Source organism: Oreochromis niloticus, linkage group LG18 (genome assembly GCF_001858045.2).
Source record: "Oreochromis niloticus isolate F11D_XX linkage group LG18, O_niloticus_UMD_NMBU, whole genome shotgun sequence".
Classification (NCBI taxonomy): domain Eukaryota; kingdom Metazoa; phylum Chordata; class Actinopteri; order Cichliformes; family Cichlidae; genus Oreochromis; species Oreochromis niloticus.
In genome coordinates this window covers 8,086,389-8,109,615 of record NC_031982.2, presented here as the reverse complement: position 1 = coordinate 8,109,615, position 23,227 = coordinate 8,086,389, and the positions used below count along the sequence as shown (strand labels likewise).

Here is a 23,227-nt window from a genome sequence, read left to right as displayed (position 1 = left end):
TGCAGGGAATTCCTTATCTGAATAGCTGAATGGGCTGACGCCTGTGAGCAATCAGCCAAGTATACTGTCATGACTTTAAACCCATGAAATTTTAACAGCGACTCAGGATTTCCTGATGATTTAAGGAACAACTTCTGACTGCCAGGAAACATTAGCTTCTTGAAGACCCAGCAGGGCTACAATGGTGGACTCCCCACACCCTGTTGCATACAATAGGGTTTAATTGATAACAAGAATGTTGATAATAAGACTGTTGTGGCAGAAATCTGATCCCTCTTCAGTCTAATCTCATATTTACATCTTTATTGCAGCAGCAGGGAGATGCTCCGCTGTGTCTATTAGAATTTACACAGGCAGGGTCCAAAGTCTGAATATACATCCATCCATTACAACACTGCAGTGACCCTGGTAAATCCACCACCAAGGACGTTTATGTAAAATCCCCTTTATGTCAACATAATAAACTTATTATCTTCTTATTTAACTTCTTATTTAAACAACATGACCTGCATGAATTGTTGATTTCAGCAGATTGTGCATTTCAAGATTTGGTCCTGTATAGTAGTAGTAGTGGATGTAACCTGATATAAGCTTTAGTAGGAATACTGCAAGTTCACGGTGAAAAACGTTTGGATAAGCTCCCCTAAATTGCCCAGAAAGACACACATCACTCCACTGTGACAAGTTCCTTATTCACTTCTGAGTAAGTGATCCATTTCTCTTCCTCCTCTTACAGTCAGTCCAAAGTCAAAGTGTCATAAAACCTCTGTCACTCATAGGTACGCTGAGTTTTATCCTTCCTCATACGGAGACGGATTCTATAAGACGCAAAGACGAGGAACGAGACGGGAATTAATGAAGATCCCACACCAAAGGATCATCGGGTAGACCGTTTTCATTTTAATAGTGACATTAACAGTGCTCTGTGATTTTTTTACCTGTGCGCACCTTAAGCGCTGGCATTGAACACAACAGTTCAGATTAAAAAAGCCAAAAGAAACCCTTTAAATCGTCAGTACTTTGGTAATTGCAACTCATTGTATGGATTTCTTTTTCTTTTTCTCTCCAGGGACTAGAAATAAAAGAAACTTGTGATGTTGAGAAAGGTAAGGCTGAAACAAACTCGAGATAATAACTTTGGAGATATGAGTTTTATTGAGAGAACTGCTGCCCCACCGAGTGTCACTTTGTGTTCCCGTAAACTGAAACCTAGTCCCGTGTCCCTGAAGGACAACGTGAAATCTTTCTGTCTTTTGCTTTCAGGGGGAATGGGTTTGGGTGGACTCGAGCATAGGGGTGCCCATCGGAGCAAGGGTCAAAGTAACACCGTCGGGTCAGCGGTTGCTGGTGGACGATGAGGGAAAGGTAAACAGTGTTTTTGCACTCTCACAGGGGAAAAATCAAACATCCCAAAACAGCAACAGTTTGTGTTATGTCGCTGAGTGTATTCCCGTTTTCACCCTTCCTCAGGAGCGCAGGTTGTCACCGGAGCAGGAAGCCTCCCTCAAGATCATGCACCCTACATCGGTGGAGGGGGTCGACGACATGATCAAACTCGGGGACATGACGGAGGCCGGTCTCCTCAGAAACCTCCTGCTCAGACACAGACAAGACATCATCTATGTGAGCAACACACTGAAGGGAAAAAGGATTTTTGTCACCAAGCTTTGGACGCTTGTACCTTAAATCCCTGACTTGACGTCAAGTGTCTTTATCTTTACTGTCATTGTATAAACATGACACAGCAAAGCGTCTCCCAGAGCTAAAAATAGAAAGAAATATATATTACAAGACAGAGAAAACAGTTGCTGAGGATAAAAAAGCAGATTTGGTAAAATGGATTTGGTTCATTCAACTCAATTTTGAAAATATCGACACATCATGAGGCCAGCGCACTGTGAATGACCTGATATAAACACTATTCTGTTAACGTTTTTGCCCAAAGACAGCAGGGATCTGCAAACCTGATGTGGATAAGTGGTTAAGAACAATTGTATGGACGCATAATGGATTATAGGAAATATTCCTTTAATTTGTAACGGTTTGTTTCTCCCAGATCACTTTAAAACATCTTCCCTTGATGTTTGATTCCAGCCTCACATGAGTTGTTCAGATTTCTCTCACTGGGATTTATTTCTCTAAATCAACTTTGATTCAGTTGTGGCAAATCAGAACAATAGAACATTTTAGATGTCCAGGCACAGTAGACTCCAAATTCGCACAAACTTCACTGCGGAACATTTATTTTCACCGTCTTTTACTAGTGGCAGTAAATTTTTTTATTTAAGAGTTTAAAAAAAAACATAGTATTTTACTGAGTCGCAAATAAAAACACAGACGCTGTAACATTTGTCATTTTACAGGTCCGGTGGACAAACTTTCTAAATGTTCATAGTCTTACCTTTTTATTTAGTGTCTGACAGAATGAGATGGATATGAACAGACATAAGTAGCAGATATAAGTAAGCATTTTAATAGCTTTAATAATTGCTCTGTTTTTAGCCGTGATTGAAAATAGCATTGGATCATTTGTCTGACAAGAGCAGCATTAAGTACAGGACAAAAGACATGTTGTGGAATAGAGCCAGAGATTAATAATAACTATTGATTGTGTTTAAACACGTAGTGAGTAGAGAAAGTTAAAGGAGATTCATTTCTAATGCAACATTTCTCTGATTGTGTAGACCTACACGGGATCGGTGCTGGTGGCCGTGAATCCATACAAAGATTTTCCAATATACACAGAAGAGCAGGTAAGGATATGCGCAACTGATGACTTCACTCTCATATCGCAGTGATGTACTTCACACGCCCTCCTTTTTGTCTCCAGGTGACGTTATACCATAAGCGAAAACTGGGAGAGCTCCCGCCTCACATCTTTGCCATCGCTGAGGCCTGCTACTTTAACATGACTCGCCATCAAAGAAACCAGTGCTGCATCATCAGGTCAGCGTCTGTTCTATCACTGAGGATCTTTGATATCTGAATTTCATCCTTTACAACTGCTCATTGATTTGATCCATCTCTGTAAGTGGGGAGTCTGGAGCAGGGAAGACTGAGAGCACTAAACTGATCCTGCAGTACCTGGCAGCCGTCAGCGGTGAGCTCTCTGAGCAGCGGATTGAAAAGCAGATCCTGGAGTCCAACCCGATTCTAGAAGGTAGGGAACACCAGCCAAAGAACGTACAGTCATTATGAAATGTTGTCTTTATGGCACGGATGAACAACAACTACTTTTCTTTTTTTTTCTTTTTGCATTTCAGCTTTTGGAAACGCTAAAACAATCCGCAATGACAACTCCAGCCGCTTTGGGAAATATTTGGAAATCTTCTTCAACAAGGATGGAGTGATTGAGGGTGCACGCGTGGAGCAGTATCTTCTGGAAAAGTCTCGTGTCTGTCATCAGGTGAGTCAGCTCTGTTCAAGACAACCTTTGTTATCTCTTCATGGGGCGGGCATGTGTGGTAAACCAGTAAAAACCCAACACGCTATGTCTGAAGAGTTTGTTTCAGTCGATGTGCTGTTGTTGGCTTAATCTCATGTGCTGCTGTTGCCATTGTCACTATCAGTACCATCAACAAGAGGAGTGAAGCTAAAGTAAACGTGTTCCCACCCAGCCCACATAAAAACTTCCATGAGCTTATCATTTTGTAACACTAATGATTAATTTTTTCCTCTGCAACCTCAGGCTCTGGAGGAGCGAAATTACCACATATTTTACTGCCTGCTGGCAGGAATCTCAGCAGAGGAGAAAAAACGCCTGAGCCTTGGGAATGCTAAGGAATACAAATTCCTTACCAAGGTATTGCAATAAGGAAGGCTGTGATGCCAGCATTGCTGGTGAAGTTACTGAGTTGTCGTGTACAATTACTGAATAAATTCTGCTAGTTCATTGCCCAGACTGTCCTGTAGTTTTAAAGGTTTTATTAATTCACAGCAAATTTTCTATTTTTTTTCACTGTAAAAAACCCCCCACAGACATTTCTACACTAGATAGTAAAAAAATAGGAAATTTTATGTCATATCATTGTTTATCTATTAGTCATTTACTTTTTAGTATAAATTGCAGTATTGTTAATTATTAATTGGCAAAGCTGTAAAAGTTATGAAAATACAATTAAAAGCTTCACATTTTCCAAAGCTGTGATGTGGGCCAGATTGGAGTCTTTGCAAGGCCTATTCTGGCCCCCAGGCCTTATGTTTGACACCTTTGTTTTCCCCTATTCTAAATCCTGTCTCTCACTCTTCAGGGCAACTGTATTGCTTGTGGAGGACGAGACGATGCTAAAGACTACAGTCGTATTAATTCCGCCCTAAAAACGCTGAATTTCTCAGGAAAAGACTGTCATGAAATCTTCAAGCTCCTGGCAGCCCTGCTACACCTGGGAAACGTCTGCTTTGAGGGTGAGGATACAGAGTTAGAAACTATGTAAAGATTTTAGCCTGCACATAATGTAGCTTAGTTTATCTTTAAAATCATTTCCCTATCAGATTTCAACAGAACAGCTATTCAAATATTGCCTAACGTTTAATCAAACATATCTCCATTCCTAATTTTATCGAATGCTAGATTTTGATTCAGTGCCAAAAATAAATAAGAGCATCACTAGGCCTGATGATAGCTATGGCATATTGCAGTTCCATAAACAGGCAGCTAGTTATACAACAGTGAAACCGAATAGCGGTGAGCACCTGAATTACATAAGACTAAATCATTTCTACACTTTGAATTTGTCAATGAATTTATTTATTAAAAAATAGAGAATTTGGCTTCTGATTTATTGGTTTATGTGGTCATGTCACCTTTTCCCAAACAAAGTTGAGAGATGGGTTTTATGATTTTTCATGTGTAACTTTGGAACAGTTGTTTTCGAATGAATGAAAGTTTCTTTGTTTCACTGACACCAGAGGACCAAAAATAATAATTTCACCATCAGCTTTTGGTCCCTAGATGCATCTGTTGGATTTGTGTATTAGCATTATTTTATGTTCCAAGCTGGATACATTTGTGACTTGTACTTGTGTAGTAGGAAGTGATTTTGTTGAATCTCCTGACTGGTTGTAATATCTTTTAAAACTCACACTGACCTCATTTCACAGTATTACTCCTTACAGCTGTTATTGTGTTGTTTGTGTCTTATGTGTGAATTTGTGTTTCCATCAGCCAACACTCAAAATAACATGGAATCCAGTGATGTCAGCAAATCAGAACATTTCAATGTGGCGGCATCACTACTGGAGGTGGGTCTCCTTCTCTATTAGCAGGTAAGATCTGCTTTGCTATTAAATAGCACTAGTAAAGGGTTTTTTTTCTACGTTTCTTGTGCTTAAAGGTGGAGAAGCCCACCCTGGCGACCAATCTGACTCATCGATCCTTTAAGACCAACCGAGAAATGGTGACTAAACCCCTGAGCTGTGAACAGGCAGCTGACTGCAGAGACGCCTTTGTGAAGGTAATGAGGGAGAGCCAGCGATTTTAAATCACTGCTTCCTTATTGGTTCCTGGCTTAGGATGAAAGAAACCTGGGCCCTGTAAATGTTGCACGCTGTACTTTATAGAGCAGGAGATGATTTCCAACCTTTGACTGGTGCTTACAGCGTTGCTACAGTTACTCTGCATGTTTTAGAAAACTCTCGTCCTACTTTTCCTTGATGAGCTTCAGTTTAGTGTGACTGATTTCTTATGTTTGTGAGGAACAAGACATGAAAAAATACACACGCGTCGTCACCAACATGTGGGTCAGGTGCAGAGCACAAAAGAAACAATTAAATATAGAAAAGAATAAACAGTTTGCGTGTTTCAGAACTCCACCAAATGTAACTGTGCTTGGTTTCTGTTCTCTCAGGCGATCTACAATAAGCTGTTCATATGGATTGTTAAGAAAATCAACAGTGTCATCTACAAGAAGCTGACCAGCAACTCCAAATCAGCCTACCTGTCCGTCGGCCTGCTTGACATCTTTGGCTTCGAGAACTTCAACACTAACAGGTCAGGAGGGTTTTTTTCTGTACTTCCTGTTTTGTAATTCCTCAGATATTTTTTTTCATTTTGACTTTTTATTTTGAATTCAGTTTAGTTTATGTTACTTCAGTTTTTATTGTTGTTATAAATTTTTATTAGTTTCAGTGTTGGTTTTAGTAGTTAGGGCGTATGCCAAAAGCAAGGTTTTACAAAATCAGTACTGGCATTACAATTTAAGAAACAAAAAAAATTTGATAGCAGGTGACTCACAGGCTCATAAACTTCCAAAGTCTCAATAAACATTTTTGTCAAAGCCTTAATAGACAAGTTGTGATAACAAATTTTACAGGATTATCAAATAATAAAACTAAGAATATATTTTTTTAATTTTCTTTTTAATTTAGTTAACTAAAAGGTCTAGTACTCTTTTTCACTTTAGTATTGTTCAGCTACAATAACCTTAGCCTGAACTGTTGATGCAAAGCAGGATAGATTAGATATTTAAGTAAACAAGCAGCTGAACCTAATAAAGTACATAATAAAGTGGCCTGTGAGTGTACATTACCAGTATCCTCATTTTTACCCATTCGATTAGTTGAGTCAAACGTATTTCTCTGATATCTATAAGCTTTCACAGCCACAGCACTGCCGCCCTGTATCACCTGTCACATAAAGTTGACATATTTAAGAAGCATTAGATGATCAGACAGAGCTGGCATTTCGTAGTATACTAAGTTATCTAATTTTCACAGTTATCACTATTTACAAGCCATCGTTTATTTTACAGTTTTGAGCAGCTTTGCATTAACTTTGCCAACGAGAAGCTGCAGCAGTTCTTCGTGGCCCACATCTTCAAGCTCGAGCAGAAGGAGTACCTGAAGCAGGGCGTCGTGTGGGATAACATCAACTTTAGCGACAATCAGAAGATTCTCGACCTTCTAGCTGGAATACAATGTAACGTGCTGGCTCTCGTCGATGAGGAGAGCCATTTTCCAAAGGTATGCTTTTGCTGAGGTTTCTTATTTAAGGTTCTGCCCTGCTGCAGAAGCTTTTTTATTCAAAATAATCACTTGGTTGGCCTTAGGGTACAGACGCTACGATGCTAGAGAAGTTGAACCAGCACCACAAAGGAAACAAGAACTACATCGCCTCCAGGAGTGAACGCGACACAAAGTTTGGGATTTGTCACTTCGCTGGCCTGGTTCAGTACGACTCCAATGGTAGGCAAGCAAACAGCAAATATGAAAACTTCAGCCAACGCAAGGTGCTCATGAGCGCAGTAAAACTTTGTTGTTGCCTTTTTTCTCCTTCCTCAGGCTTCTTGGAAAAGAACAGGGATGCTGTCAGTTCTGACATCATGAAGATGCTTGACATGTCTGCCAATAAGCTACTGCGTGACATATTTGACTCTGAACTGTCAACCAATGGGATTAAGGCTGTTAAAAATAAGAAGTTCATCATGACCCCAAGCAACTCTCTGCGGGTATGAAAGGATAAGATCATGTCTGATCCTTGGGCAAACTGCAATAATTGTTCCGTCGTCATCCCCCCCCCGTTTTTCCTTTTAGTTTATTGGCAGATATTGGGCACAGTTCTAAGGTGTTACCAAATTTTTCACATAGGATTTATCTTTACATTGACGTCACGCCTGCATAACAGCATCCGTGTGACAGCCATCACTGTCTCAAGGACTTCATTTTTGAGTTTTTCCTTCTGTCACGTGTCATCCTCGCAGGGATTGGCTGACACTCGCAAACAAGTGCCGACGCTGAGCGGCCAGTTCCGGCAGTCTCTGGACTCCCTCATGAAGGCTCTGTCTGCCTGCCAGCCTTTCTTCATCCGCTGTTTCAAACCCAACAACGACAAGCAGTCTGAGGTGAATGAGCACCTGCTTACGCCACCACAGCAACACCATACAGTTGCTGTTTAAACTGAGCAATCATGTATGCTAAAAAAGGGAAATGAGGGGGAAGCTTGTGATAAACTAGTGTATTTCAGCAAACTAATGTTTGCTGAAATTCAGGCATTTCCTTTAAATCCTGTCATTTCCCAAAATGATAAGGATGTTGTTGTGTTTTTTGTTTTGTTTTTTATGTTTACTGCCACCATTTGCAATAGAGCTCATTCTGTTTGTGCCATAAAGCAATGGAGCCAATTTCCTGTTAAACATCACCTGATATCACAGAGAGTAAAGTACAATGCTGCGCTAGTAACTGGTGAGTTTTTCTCACCCTTTGGATTTAGACTAGAAGTCATGAAAAGTTCAAACATTCAGAACTCTCTGACCAATAATGTGGCAAAGCTTTATTAGTCCACAGTGCCACAGTCCTCCTGTGAAATCCAAGCACCTGCTAGCAGGGCTGGCACTTACTTGGTGATCGTGGTCCACACAGGACCACTTCAAATTCAAATTGGTCATTAAGTCTCAAATCAGCAAATGCTTTGTACATTTTCTGCTTGACCTTCCCTAATTTACCTACAAATCTAATAAGCCAAAGTTTGAGCATATGTAAGGATTGCTACGAAAAAGCACAGAAAATTCCAGGGTTTTATCTTCCATAGTTTTTTAGATATTCATGTTCAAAAATTACCACATATTTCAAAGTGTGAAAAAATATCCGGTGGGTCGATGGGCCATTTTTCAAAAAAATAGATCTTGAAAAGTATTTGAGCAAAAATTTCACAGCAATCATTATATATGTTCAAACTCTGAACCATAAAAAATGTTAAAATAAAATTTGAAGACATTTTTGAGATGGAATACCTCAGAGGAATTTGACAACCAAACTTTTCTTCCAGCCTCTCTGAGGTTAATAGCTGTTGTAAAAAAAAAAAAAAAAGTGGCAATAAACATTGGGTAGATTTGAAATTTGATAGAAACAAAATCTGGCACACGGATATATTCACATGTGCCAAATTCGGCTTGGATGATCATTTGATTGGGCACACACTCAAATCAAACCTACAGTAATGAACTGCTGACATTTTACTGTGGACGTGGAAATCACCCCATAGTCCAGCCTGAATAATAAAAAGGTTGGATAGTTGATGTGTTAAGAATAGAATATTCATCCCCACTTTAATCTGTTCTCTTCTAGGTGTTTGACAGAGAGCTGTGTATGCGTCAGCTCAGATACTCCGGCATGATCGACACCATCCGTATCCGGAAGCTGGGATTTCCCATTCGACACACCTTCGACGACTTCTTAAAGCGCTACAGGGTGCTCCTGAAGACGAACATCTGCGACCCCAATACCGTTAAGTCATGATGCATCCTGTTTTTGGAAACCAAGATGTGAAAATGAGTCTTTTATTGGGTTCTCTCATCAGCTCTTAACTGATACATGCTTTACTGTCTCTCCAGGAGTCTGCTCTGACCTGTTGTAAAGCCATCTGTGAGGCGCTGATCGAAAGGGAGGGCGAATGGAAAATAGGCAATACCAAAGTTTTCCTAAAGGTGCTGAAAACTTGTAACTGCAAACCATGTTGTGTTGTAGCTTTTTCTCGAGGCACAGTATGCCAAGACATGGCGAAACACTAAATCAAAGAGACATTACATCTCTCTTGAATGATTACAGAACGACATTAATGTGGATTCAGTTTTGGAATATGATTAAAGATTGAAGTTTTCTTGATATATCAGAAAGTTTTTTTTTTTTAAATTCTCTTTATTTCAGGATGCCCACGATTCTATTCTTGAAAAGCGGAGGGAACAAGAGCTCAGCAGGGTAGCTGTGGTGATCCAGAGAGTCATGCTTGGACAGAAAGACAGGTGCAGGACATCATACACATTCATATCCAGTGCAGAGGGGACACATAAGAGGAAAGGACTGCACATATGAAGGTTTAAAAATACACCTACCTAACTTAAGTTCTTTGCTTCAAATCTCTTTTAGAAAGTCTTTTCTGAGGAAGCGTTCGGCAGCCGTGGTGCTACAGCGGTCCTGGAGAGCCTACATGAAAACAAAGGTTCGATAACCTTTTATAGAAGTCAGAGCTTGTAAATGCCTTGATGTTTAGGGAGGATTCACCTCAGGTTTGTTTCCCTCTTTCGGTCTGACCAGGTTCAGCGCGGCTTTGAGCGGCTGGCAGCACTGATCCGTAGCCGGCAACTCCAGGCAAAGTACCAAAAGCAGCGAGAAGCGGCAGTCGTCATACAAGCACAGGCATGTACTCTCATGTAGTAACTGTTTAGTGCAATATGTTACAAGTAGTTGCTTTATATTGTTTGGAATATTGGAAAATATCGCTGTATTTGATCAAATTTTAAGCATTTTATAGTGAAATTAGGATATTTTATTAAATAATCTTATCAAAATCTACGTTACATATCAGATGTTGTGTATTTTATTAATTACTGATACTTTTGTTATTTCTTAAATAATTTACTTTAAATTGCACTGATTGATCGGGTTCAGGTACGAGGTTATGTGGCAAGGAAGGACTTGAAGAAAAAGAGAGAAGCAGTCACACGGCTGCAGGCGCAAAGGCGAGGAGTGCTGGCCAGAAGGGAAGTTGAGTCCATGAGGGACACGGTGAGTGCTCAGCATCTTGGAAGGTAAAGTTGCACAAGTTGCACTCTGAAAAGGAGCCTACTTTCAAACCTTTTTTGTCTCTTTTGTGTCTCGAAGGCTTTACTTTTAGACATGGAGAAGGAGAACCAAGACCAGGTTGCCTTGGAGCTTCAAGAGCGGCTGGAGGAGGTTGTTCGCTCACAGATACTGTACGAGGAAATCAAGTCAGTGTCAGAGCACGATTCAGACGACTATGACCTTCCCGTCACGCCTTCAGTCAATGTAGCAGACGAAGAAATCTCAGAATCTGAGGTTAGCTGATTCTAATTCTGTCATGTTAACATGTCCTAGTTTTTCTTCATTTAGTGCGTGCGTTTAACATCTGGTATAAATTCTCTTTTCCCTCCAAAGACGAGTCACAGCAGTCCAGAGCCTGTAAAGAAAAACTCTGAGCTCTTGAAGACAGAGTTGATAGTCACCCCACCGTCAAACTCGATAAGCCCAACCCCTTCGGTGGATGAACATGATGAGGAGGAGGAGGAGAACGATGACTTTGAGGACGACGGTGATGAGTATTCATTCTACAGGTTCAGCCAGCGTTACTTCCAGGGCAACGCCAGCCACACGCACCTACCCTACCGACTCAAGAAGTCTCTTCTGCATCACGACGATGAGGGTGACGCACTGGTGAGAAGTCAGACAGGAACGAGACACAGCCGTATCACTATTAACCCAAGAGATTTCTCTCCTCACATACAGTTTCTCCTTCCTCTCTCACCTCCAGGCATGTCTGACTATATGGTGGATCATTTTGCGCTTCATGGGGGATATACCAGAACCTAAAGCCTCAGATGCCATATCAGTGGCATCAAGCAACACACCCCAGGCTCCGCCCAGCAGGCAGGGCAGGAGGCTGAGCAACTTGGTGGGACTGGACCAGGTAAACTATTGCATATATCTTATTATTACACTGAAAAAAACCCAATCAAACTATTTAACCTCTAGTAATGATGTCATTTCCGGACAGAAAATCCTGAGGAAGAACAAGAAAAAGTTTGACAGAAACAGAAGAGCCTCTTCTATCCCCGAGGAGGTGACTATAATATTCTTCATTCTGTCTTTTTTTTCTGTCACTGATTCATAACACACACTGTATGGCAATTGTTATTATTATTACTATTATTTTTATTATTGTCATCGTAACCAGCCAGAAAACTTGATAGAAGAAGAGGATGTTATGATTGGAGAGGGTACCACGCTGCAAAGGCCACTTTCAGACTTGGAAAAAATTCACATCATCATCGGCTATGCTCTGTCAAAACACGGCATATGGTAAATGCTGCCTTACAAGTAATTTGAAGAATGAACAATATGATATATCTGTAAATAACTGTAGGTAAATGTGTGTAAGTAATTTTAAGTAGTGTGCAATTTTATGCTAATTTTGCAGAAAAACAATAATTTCCCAATTTTTAGTTTTTGGGCTGTGGGCCATATTTACATGGATGTGTGATGAAACGTTTCTCCCACTGAAAACGAGTCAACTTTCTGGGATTTACATGAGCTGCCTAAAATTACTTACACATCAATTAAAATTACATATGCGGTACTTAAATTTAAGTATTTGTAGGTAAATATGATTACATTGTCATTTCAATTACAGGGAACTATAGTTATGGGCTGTATTATAAGATGTTACCTACTTTTTTCATTTTTTGGTTCTCTCTCTGTGCAGGGATGAGATCTATTGTCAGATCTGTAAGCAGCTGGTGAAAAACAGTGACAGGAGGAGTCGTATGCAAGGATGGATTCTCCTCTCCATCTGTCTGGGGATTTTCCCTCCAACAGACCTCTTCAGGAAGGTCAATCTACATGAAGTCATTCATTAATCCTGCCTCAAACTTCATATTTAATCCTTGTCATGTCACTTTACTTGAATTTAGCCGAGGTATTATCATGTTGCTCACTGTGTCCTGTTCTGTGCTTCACAGTATTTAGAGAACTTTCTCCGCAGAGGGCCATATGATTACAGGGGGTATTGCACTGAGCGCCTGAAACGTATCGTAGCCAATGGACAAAGAAAAGAGTTGCCCTGCTGGATAGAGCTACAGGTAAAAAGCAGAAGGCGCTCCAATGTGGTGCTGAGGTCACTGTTTATTTAGTTTTAACTTTTGGCCAGCAGCAGCAAAATTTGAATTGTGGTTGGAAACAACTGATTTTTTTCTACTTTCTTACCCTGCACTGAAAGGCTGCCAGGACCAGGAAACCCATTGAAACGACTGTGGCAATACAGGATGGTCGAAATATTGAAATACAACTGGACTCGTCCTCCACATCTGAGGAAGTCTGCCAAGATGTGGCCAACGACATCGGTCTCAAAGACACCTACGGATTCTCCCTGTACATTAGCCTCTATGACAAGGTCAGTGATAGCTTCTGATTCTACATCAAGGCTTGGTTACTCTGTATCTTCTGACTGTAGTTTCAGACTAGTCCAGTGCAGAAAGATTGCAGTTTGCCACACTCATTCAACCTCTTTTGACTTCTCGTCTCCAGATGTGGTCTCTGGGGAACTCTGGGGCACACGTGCTGGATGCAATATCTCAGTGTGAGGAAGAGATGAGGAGGCAAGGCAGACTGGAGAAGGATGCCCCATGGTCGCTGTCCCTCCGCAAGGAACTGTTCACACCCTGGCATGAATGTAGACTAGATGAAGTCAGCACAGATCTTATCTACAGGCAGATCATCAAAGGAATCAAGGCAGCAGAGTACGTTGCAGATAAGGTAAGGCTTCTTACTTATTTCCTGAAATATTATGGAAAACAGAGTGTAATAATAACAATAAATTTTATTATTATCAAATCTACTTTTCTGGTGTATTTTCCTCTTATGTACAAAATAAAGCACAAAAGTGGCACTCATTGTTGCTGGACCAACGCTTAAGAGACCTTAAATATAAAAAAGCCTCCAAGGCACTCCCCTTTCAAAATAAAATGAAAATGCCTTCATTTTCATGGCAAGGTTTTGTAAAGGACTGCAATCTCTTCCAGTGATAAGCTAGCTGCCTTATCACATAAAACAGTTAAAGCCAGTAAAACTGCTGCAGTCTGAGAAGTAACTCATAAATAATTATTTTAATGTCCTTCTATAATCAGGATTTATATTGTAACAATAGAACAAGTGACAAACCCACAGAAACCTCTCATTTAATCTTGCAACTCCTGTAAGCCTTACAAGACATACATCTTAGCTTGGGTTTAGCTTAGCTAACATTTAAGCAACTAGCTTGGGTACATGGTGAGATGTATGTAACGGCCAAAGAGTTGGCAAAATACAATGATTAGGAAAGTGAAAGCTGAAGTTAATATAAATGGAATAAATGACTGCTTACATTGCTTTGTGGCTGTCGGACGCATAGACAGGCAACCATTTCCTACTAGCTTAGCTTAAAAGTTGTAGATGTTTGTTCACGGCTAGATTCCATTGCCTGTGTCTCACTAAAGAACAAGGAAGGATTTATGGAAGGATTTAGAAAAAAAGAAAAAATATCATTAAAGTTTGGGGGTTTTTTCCATTCATTGTGTTTTTAGAGTAAATGCAATAATTGTGATTCTTAAACGAACAAATGAACAGTAAGAATTTCAGCAGGCATTTTGTCGTTTTCAAATATTTTGAAGATCAAATAAGTTACTTAGTGAGGTCAACTATTTTGTTATTTGCAGTAGCTATCGGTCCACTTTTTATTGTACACTGTAAATTTTATCGTGATGTTCTCCAAACATTTTGTCAACTGTATCTAATAAAGTTGTACTTTATCCACTCAGGATGATGATTATATCCAGCTGGCAATAATGCACTATTACATCAAGTTTGGCTCAGAGTATAGCGTTGAGAACTTCACCAGGGTGGTTGATGAGTGCATCACCACCCAGCTTATCGAAAGCAAGTCTAAAACAAGATGGACCCAGTTCATCAGCTCAGCACACAAAGAGGTAAATCAGTCTATTTTATGTATGTGCACCATGTATTGTTTTAAAACATAACGCCTCATAAAGGCGCCCTCACAATCGTTGTTACCTCACGTAGGGTCCTTATGTCAGTGGGAGGCAAAACTCGGATGAGGTCAAAGGAGAACTGGTGGACATCGCACGCAAGAAGTGGGCAATCCACTTTTCCAAGTTTTTTGAAGTCACAATGATGTCAGGTGAGTCTGCGCACAGCTTATTTCCCACAGAGGCTGGGATATACAATCCTTTTACAAGTGAACGTTGCCGTGTTACACATTTGTATTGCAAACTTTACTCTTGCTAACTAGCATTTATGAATTCCAGTTCACTACTTAAAATCTGCAACGCCATATCTGTTCACAGGACCACCTTTGCCCAAAAGCAGATTTATTGTGGCTGTAAACTGGACTGGCATCTTCTTCATGGACGAGAGAAATAGGCAACTTCATGAAATTCCTTACATAGCAGTTAGGAAAGTCCAGGAGAAGAGGTATGGTCTCACATTTTTATGTTTGTGTGTATGTAAATTTGCTTTATTTACTTTCTTAAAAACCCTTTTTAATTGTGCCTTTAAAAGAATCTAATAAAACTGACACTGATGATTATGACCCATTTAGTGACAGTGCCCAGACCATTAGCTTGATCACGATCACAGGAGAGTATGTCCTGAAGTCTGCGGAAGCTGAGAAAATGGCAGCACTGATAGAAAACAATGTGGAAGGGCTGAGACAGCGCTCAGTGTTTGCAACCGCTCAGCAGGACTCTAGCAAATCAGGTAAGAGTCTACAGTATGTTCAGTATGCATAAATACACTCATGCATATCAAAACACTCACGTCTGTCTGTCTCTGTACACTTCTGCAGATGACCCGCTGTTCCTGGTTTGTAAGCGAGGTGACCTCCTGCAGGTAGACAAAGAAAAAAGTGCCCCTAATGAGAGCTGTTTCATCGCCGCCAACAAGCGCACCGGCAGCTCTGGTGCAGTCTATAAAAAAATATTGCTGTTCCTGCCAACTCTTACCGAGCCCACTAGTGAAATGCTGGTAAAGTTGACTTTACCTTACATGCTGAGTAGTTTTATACCCAAGTAGTTATGACTAGTTTATCAGAGCTCAGGTTTAGGCAAATCACTGATTTCATTTTTTAATGGTGTTTTAATGGTAAAGACTTTACTAAAGAACAGAAAATCTTTACAGACATGAAGGTTTTTCATTGTGCGCTTTTAAGTTTATGCAGTGAGAGATGCACAAGTTCTATTAGTTCACATCATATAACGCCCTCTTGTGGTGTAACTGGCAAATTGCTTCTGACCCTTCAGGAACTACTTGATCCAAAGCAGGATAGGAGGAGAGCTTCACTAATCCCTAACCCTGTTCAAGGAGAAGAAACAGTGGCCCCTGTCTCTTTGAAAGAGTTTGCCCTTGAGAATTTCAGGTAATACTGAGGCTCTTAATTTTTTTAGCTAAATGGCACTTCTCAAAAATGTGGCATTCATGTTTGACTCTTCATTTGGCAAATCGAACAGCACTCGTGCAGCCGATATTTAAGCTCTTTGTCCCTCGCAGATCTGTGGGTGGCGGTCGGCAAGGATACAAAGGAGGCAACAGGGAGAAACTGTGGGTCATTTCCAGAGAGCCTCTCAAGCAACCACTCCTTAAGGTGCTGGTCAACAACTCTGAGCTCAGCAACCTGGCCTGCAGTGCCTTCACTGATATCCTTTAAAAAAACATGAACTGGTACCTGCATTTAAGGATTGCTGAGATGTTTTCTTATGACTAAACCACAGTTTAACTAGCATCCATACTGTTGGTTCACATAGGCAGATATTTGAAAGTATGGTACCAAATTCTTCAGCAGTTTGTCTGTAATCTATAGAGGAAAGAGCCATGTCTAATTTTAATGTTATTTGAGTGATTCCTTAACGTTAGCCTCTACCCATCCTGAAGTACATGGGCGACTATCCCATCAAACATGTCCGCAGTCCCGTAGAGCTGACCGACCAGATCTTTGGTCCAGCCACAAAGCATGAAGAACTGCGCGATGAAATTTACTGCCAGATCATGAGACAGATGACCGCCAACAGCAACAGGTTCTCCAGTGTGCTTCGCTGTGTCGGAAAAACACCAAAACAATAATCACACAAAATGCATTTCCATCATATCGTTTTCTCCTTCTTCCCCTTACTTCAGTTTGAGTATGGAGCGTGGGTGGCAGCTGATGTGGCTGTGTTCAGGCTTGTTCCCGCCCAGCTATGATTTATTGAAATACACACAGCGCTTCCTGGAGTCGCGGCCCAGATACCCACTGGCTGCTCTCTGCCTGGAGAGGCTGCAGGAGATCTGCAGGTCAGCCTGGCGATACGAACACTATTTAGAAGCAAAAATCCTGAGAAGATTAGAAATACTGACAATTTTTATACCTTAAAATTTGGCTGTCCATATTTTAAAAATAAAATTCCTTTAAAACTGGTACTAAATTATGATGAAAATATAACTGACAGAATCTACTCTCTGGTAAATGCTGGCCCCCAAAATTACCATAATGCACTGATTTCTCAGACTCACACTTAAAAAGCCATAAAAAAGTTTATCAGCTGTTTAAAAAAAACTGAGTTTAATTTAAAAAAAAAAACAAAAAACATGTCCACAAGATAACGCCGATATCGGAACTTAGTGATCTCAAATTCCACATAAATATTTTTTTTGTGTGTAACTTCATTTGTTTTGTATACTCAGTAAGAAGCCCAGGAATCTTCCTCCCCATTTCGTAGAAGTGGACGCCATCCAACAGAACAGCCCTAAGATCTTCCAGAAAGTCCACTTCCCAGATGATACAACTGATGTAAGAACCTGCATTCAATCAATTTTTGGATTTAATGTTAATTTTAAAAAATGCAATCATTTGCACAACTCATAAATCCCTATTTTATTCACAATAAAACATGAAATCATGTTAAATGTTTAAACTTGAATGTTTAACCCTTTCACGCATAGTGGTCACTACAGTGGACAGCTATCCAAAGGCAGTTTTCTTGTATTTGTGTCAGTGTTGATGGTATACTTGCACATAAACCACTACATTGGACACTGATGTGTCACTCCATACCCTGCCACCCACTGGTCGTTTAATGTTACTATAGATGTATGACGTGTTTCATTGTAATTATTGTTATTTAACCCTTTCATGCATGAATTATGACAACCTCAATCAGGATTTTTTTTCTTACGTATTTTCATTCATCTTTTCATGCCTAAAGATGAATAAAAATACTTAAGTAAACAATCCTGATCGAAGTTGTCATAATTCATGCATGAGAGGGTTAAATTTTGCTATTTGATGAAATATATTAGCTCGTTTTGATTTGGATGGCAGCAACATAGCTCAAAAACATTGGCAAAGGCTGGAAAACTTGTGCTAAAAAGAAACCTTTGAAGAAACATTATTGCACTGTTCAGGTTATGTGGCAACAGATTAATAACGTGACTGGGTATTAAAAGAACATCTTAGAGGGGCGGAGCTTCTCAGAAGTAAAGATGAGAGGTTCACCAATCTGCATGTATAATATGTATAATATTCTGAAAATTGTGGGAAATTTTCAGAATATTATTCCTGAATGTAAAACTGGGAAGACCAAATATCTCATAATGTATAGTACATGGCATCATCAAGAGATTCAGAATATCTGGAGAAATCTCTGTGCGCAAATGGCTAGGCTGTAAAATAATACGGGATGCCTGTGATCTTCAGGCCCTAAGGCAGCACTGCATTAAAAACAGACATTATTCTGTCATGGATATCTCTGCATGGGCTCAGGAACTTTTCCAGAAACCACTGTCTGTGAGCACAGTTCATGTGCCATTCACAGGGTTAGATTAAAGGTCTATCATGTTCCAGATATGCTGCCGTCTTTTCTCTGGGCTAAAGCTCTTTTAAAATGGACTAAGGCAAGCTGGAAAACTGTTTTGTAATCAAATCGAAATTTGAAGTTGGAAAAAAAAAGCCTGGATCTCTGATGCCACAGGGCTGTATTATTGCCAATGGAATTGGCAGCTTGCATATCTGAAAAGAAACGACCAATGCAGGTTTTAGAGCAACATATGATCCCATCCAGATGACGTGTCGTCCAGGGAAGTCTGTGCACATTTCAGCAAGACAATGCAAAATTGCATACTGAAGCTATTACAACAGCATTACTTAGTAGTAGAGGAGTCCAGGTGCTGAACTGCCTGAAGTCCAGACCTTTTACAAATTAAAAACATTTGGCTCATCATTCTGTTTTTATTTACATTTTACATAGTGTCACAGCATTTTACATAGTGTCACAGCATTTTACAGTGTCACAGCTTCTTTTGCATTGGAGTTGTATTAACTGTAAGAGAGAGATTAAGAATCAGTTTTGCCATTAAATGTCGATTTAATGTTATCATGATTTTTTGTCCTTCCTGTGGCGCAGATAGTCGAGGTGACATCAACAACCACAATTGCAGACATGTGCATCAGCATCGCCTCTCAGCTCATTCTGAACTCACCTGAAGGATACGGCCTGTACCTGAAAACGCTAACCAAGGTGGGGTTGCCTAACACTGTCAGTTCAGTGTTTTCGATCAGACATTAGCTTGTACTGTGATCTGATAGAAAAGACAAAAATGCTATGCACAATATGACAATACTGACCATATGTAACAAATACAACTTTTTCCTTTACGTGACAAAGCTATTTTGGTTTCAATCCTTAGACGGTGAGCATGGAAGAGGATAAATATTTCTTTGACAGTCTAAAGATAACCTCAGACGTCCCCAAAAAAAAGAAAAAGGGAAAAGAAGGTAATGGAGTAAACCAGCTGCGGTCACTTTTTTTATGCATATCTTTGCCTTGACAGATCTAATCAGTGTAAATCTCGCTTTTTTTCAGTCACTCAGGCCAATTTACCTTCCTTGGTGCTCTTTAAGAGGAAGCTCTGGTTCAATGTGAACCCGGGGAAAGATGTGAAAGCAGATCTCACTTTCCATTTCCCACAGGTATATATATTACAGCCACTCTCTTGATTCACTTGGATTCTTTTCATGTTTAAGATGAATAATTGCCACGATATCTTACCTCGAATTTGCTTCTTTGCAGGAACGATCAAGGTACCTGCGGGGATACCACGACTGCACCAAAGAAGACATGATTACCCTAGGTGGGCTCCTATTCAGAGTTAAAGTAGAGTCAGACATGTCACAGTTCGTCATGATCCCCAAAATGCTGAAGGACCTGGTTCCTGCTGACCAGCAAAAAATCATGTCCCCTGATGAATGGAAGAAGGTAAAGAACAAATTGTACAGAAGCACCACCCAAATGGTCTATTTCATGTCCCAGAAGATAGGATTGGAGCTCCGGTGTAAGGCTATTTTATACTTTATCGTTTTTCTTGCAGAACATCATCTCCTCATACAAGCAGCAGAGTGGCATCACAGTAGACGAAGCCAAAATCGACTTCCTGAAAATCATTTCAATTTGGCCAACCTTTGGCTGTACCTTCTTTGAAGTTAAAGTGAGTTAGCTGGATTAAGTGACAGACACGCTGGCACGCAAGAATTTGAGGAAACTGATGTTACGTTGTTTCATTTGCAGCAAACATGTGAATCTAGCTACCCAGCTATACTTCTGATCGGCATCAACAAGCAAGGGGTTCGCTTAATAGACCCAGAAACAAAGGTATGTTCAATAAAAAGCACAATATATTTATATTTTTACAGTAGCCTAAGGTCATTTGTGCTTATTTGCAAATAACATTGCATTACTTGAAATTCTTTTAGGAAATCCTGATAATGCACGAGTTCAGCCGCATAACAGAGTACTTCAGCAAAGGCAACTCCTTCCAGATGACCATCGGCACCCTGTTCAGGGGCGTCACCTTCGTCTGTGAAACCCCAAATGTGAGTGACGGGCTTTGAATGTATTTTGATGCATGACAAAACACAGAGTGAATGCCAATAAATGTTAAGGAGAATAAAATATGACGTGAAAGATTTGCACAAAAAGAACCATTCTTTTCTTTTTCAGGCCCACACGATCGAAGACCTCCTCAGATCCTACGTCAGCATGTATGAAAAGGCAAGGCAGGCCCCCCTTAATCACAGGAAGAGTATATTTTCTTAAGGTTTCACTGACGAAAGTATAGACTTACCCTTTGTGGATTATATGTACTCCTGCCGAATGTCTCTATAGGAATGTATTTGTATCCTTAAAAATACAAACTCATCAATTTGTACATTTAGATTTTAGCATTTACAATTCTTTCTAATGAACAAGCATTCAAACTGTAATATTTCCGTCGTTATCGCCTTAAATGCATTAAATTTCTGTTTTCTGAAGAAACGGTTGCATGTCCACGACTTCCTCTGACATTCATGTAACTGTCATGGCATTAAACTATGATGTCCAACTGTGTCCTTATTCCTACAATGATTAACATTTAACAGTAAATTTTGCAATTCACAAAACACTGATTACATTTCCCTGCTGCTGCTTATGTCTTGCATTTTAAAACACATCTTTTTTTTAGCGCACATTCCCATCAGTTTCAAAATAAAACATTTTTAAAAACCCACTTTTCACCAAGAAATATGTGCACTTGCATTAAAACGCAGCTCCCTTTTCACAAACAGGAACCCTTGTGCATGGAAGTATTTTCCATTTTCATTAACACGTTTAGAATATGTGAAATTCATGTTAACAAACTGTTAATCTTCGCATGCTTTGTAGTGTTTTATGCAACAAATCAGAACATTACAATAAGCCTGTGGCCTAAAATAGACCAGATTGTTGTTAAGGGAGGAAAAAAACTAACTGATTAACTATTCCTTACTGATCGAGACATATTCAGTCCTTGATAGGTCTTAAAGTTAGGTCAGTATGGTTAGGTAATAATGACATATTATACTGTGTCATTATTATTACTATTATTATTTAACAAAAAGCTAAATGCAGCCTGTGATTCAGTAACTTGTAGAACTACCTTTAACTTAATAACCCAAAGAAATCGTATTCCATATTATTTTATCAGTTTTTCACATCACTGTAGAGGAATTTTGCTTCATTCTTTTTTTACAGTATTACTTCAGCTCAGTAAAGGTCTGGACTTGGACTGGGCCATTGCTACACCTTAATTCTTTTCTCTCTTCAGTGGTTCTGTGGTAGATTTGCTGCTATACTTGGGATCATTGTCCTGCTGCGTGACCCAGTTTTGGCTAAGCTTTAGATGTCGGACATAAGGCCACACATCTGACTCTAGAGTACTTTGGTATACAGATGAGCTCATGATGTAAAGCCCAAATCATCACCCCTCGTCCACCGTGCATCACAGTTAGTATGAGGTGTTTTCTACAGAGGTGCCAGCACTTTCTGAGGAATCAACTGCATTTGATTAGCAGCACTTAGCTGCTACTTATCCCCTTAATTCCTATAAAAGCAGTAACGGTGTGCTTAGTTTCTCCACACACTGCGTTTTGGCTTATTTAATGTTAAATAAATAATAACTCATTATAATAATGTTGTGTGATGTTGTTCATGTGAGATTGTATTATAGAGTAAACTTAATTCATATGATTCTACTATTTCTTTTTTACTATTTCTAATGTCTCTTGAATCTGTAGTTAAACTAATCATTTTAGTCCATGAGGTATGGTCATCTTCATACGGTGCGAGATTTTAAAGTTTTTCCCTTTTCAGGATTCTTGATTGTCTTGTAAATATTCTGATGAGCATATTTGTAACTATTTTAAGCCTTATTGAGTAATCACCTACAGTATGCTACATAACTGCAGATACATATATTTACTAATACTATATTTCAGTATTTTTTTTTAAAACTACACACGTACATTAATTTTTATTCCAAGTCTACCTACTTTTTTATTACTTGATTGATTCATATATCATAAAATGATATAAGGAAAGAAGGATGTTGGCATGGACTGCATCCTAAATTACTTTTATCTGGACTTTGAACGTGTATCAAGGTATTTTAAATGTTTCTTTATTTTCTTATAATTGATCGAGTTTTTCGATGCTTGAACATAATTGAAATACTTTAAATAGAAAATTGTTTGTTTTATATTTATTTATTTTTAGCAGTTGGACTGTTGGATGCGAGAGCTGTTATAAAAAGTCATACCTCTGCAACTGTGCAGCTACTTCTTTTCCGCTTCACTTCCTCTGCTTTGTCAAACTTTTATTATTTTCTGAAAGGCCATTATTGTTGCAGGCCTTAGCTGTGTGCAGTATAGGCAAGCCGGAGGCAGTTTGTAAAATGTCAGCCAACACTCCCGGTTTTCCATCAGGCATTTGATGCTCCTGGAATGTCGTGGCTGCTTCTTGAATATCAGCCTGCCGTCAGCCCTTTCCTCATAACACAACTCCAGTTTCATACCTGGAATTACATCATAACGGCTGAGTGACTGTGTGTGTGTGTGTGTACATACATGGTGTAGCGTAATGTAGTACACTGCTTATACAACCTCCTGATTGCCTGTCAAGACGATTGCTCTGTTACCATGGAAACCATGTGACCAAAAAAAAAAAAAAATCAGGTTACCATGGGCAGGTGCATATGAGGTGCAGTATGATCATTTGTGGCTCCGTCTGTTGCCTGATGCAATATGACTGCAAGGGGAAGCTGGGTTTGACAGACACAAAATCCGTTTTGCGGTGTGTTTACTATCACTTTGAATGTTTATCTGAACCCATAAGATTAAAAACAC

General features: G+C 39.7%; 1 protein-coding gene across 1 annotated transcript; it reads left to right on the top strand.

Moving 5' to 3' along the window:
- The first annotated feature begins 780 nt into the window (after positions 1-780).
- LOC100697976 (unconventional myosin-VIIa) lies at positions 781-20,915 on the top strand. Its single transcript, XM_005458124.4, has 50 exons — positions 781-884; positions 1,070-1,106; positions 1,264-1,365; positions 1,471-1,623; positions 2,685-2,753; positions 2,831-2,946; positions 3,033-3,160; positions 3,264-3,406; positions 3,689-3,802; positions 4,251-4,404; positions 5,165-5,241; positions 5,334-5,453; positions 5,847-5,989; positions 6,750-6,960; positions 7,047-7,182; positions 7,279-7,445; positions 7,698-7,838; positions 9,061-9,219; positions 9,327-9,419; positions 9,640-9,734; positions 9,859-9,931; positions 10,027-10,128; positions 10,381-10,497; positions 10,594-10,788; positions 10,888-11,163; positions 11,261-11,416; positions 11,504-11,569; positions 11,684-11,808; positions 12,212-12,338; positions 12,468-12,587; positions 12,725-12,898; positions 13,033-13,260; positions 14,301-14,468; positions 14,563-14,680; positions 14,847-14,973; positions 15,101-15,258; positions 15,347-15,525; positions 15,801-15,916; positions 16,048-16,193; positions 16,418-16,571; positions 16,672-16,827; positions 17,218-17,323; positions 18,936-19,049; positions 19,219-19,306; positions 19,395-19,501; positions 19,602-19,787; positions 19,900-20,016; positions 20,097-20,180; positions 20,282-20,401; positions 20,529-20,915. Exons 2-50 carry the CDS (start codon positions 1,095-1,097, stop codon positions 20,622-20,624), a joined length of 6,432 nt encoding a protein of 2,143 aa, XP_005458181.1. The 5' UTR covers positions 781-884; positions 1,070-1,094; the 3' UTR covers positions 20,625-20,915.
- The last annotated feature ends 2,312 nt before the right edge of the window (positions 20,916-23,227 follow it).

Bases quoted from the DNA above. Each gene is read 5' to 3' on its own strand.
- LOC100697976 (XM_005458124.4), top strand. The intron at 2,754-2,830 runs GTAAGGATATGC...TTTTGTCTCCAG, and splicing joins CAATATACACAGAAGAGCAG to GTGACGTTATACCATAAGCG. The intron at 12,899-13,032 runs GTCAGTGATAGC...TCTCGTCTCCAG, and splicing joins ACATTAGCCTCTATGACAAG to ATGTGGTCTCTGGGGAACTC.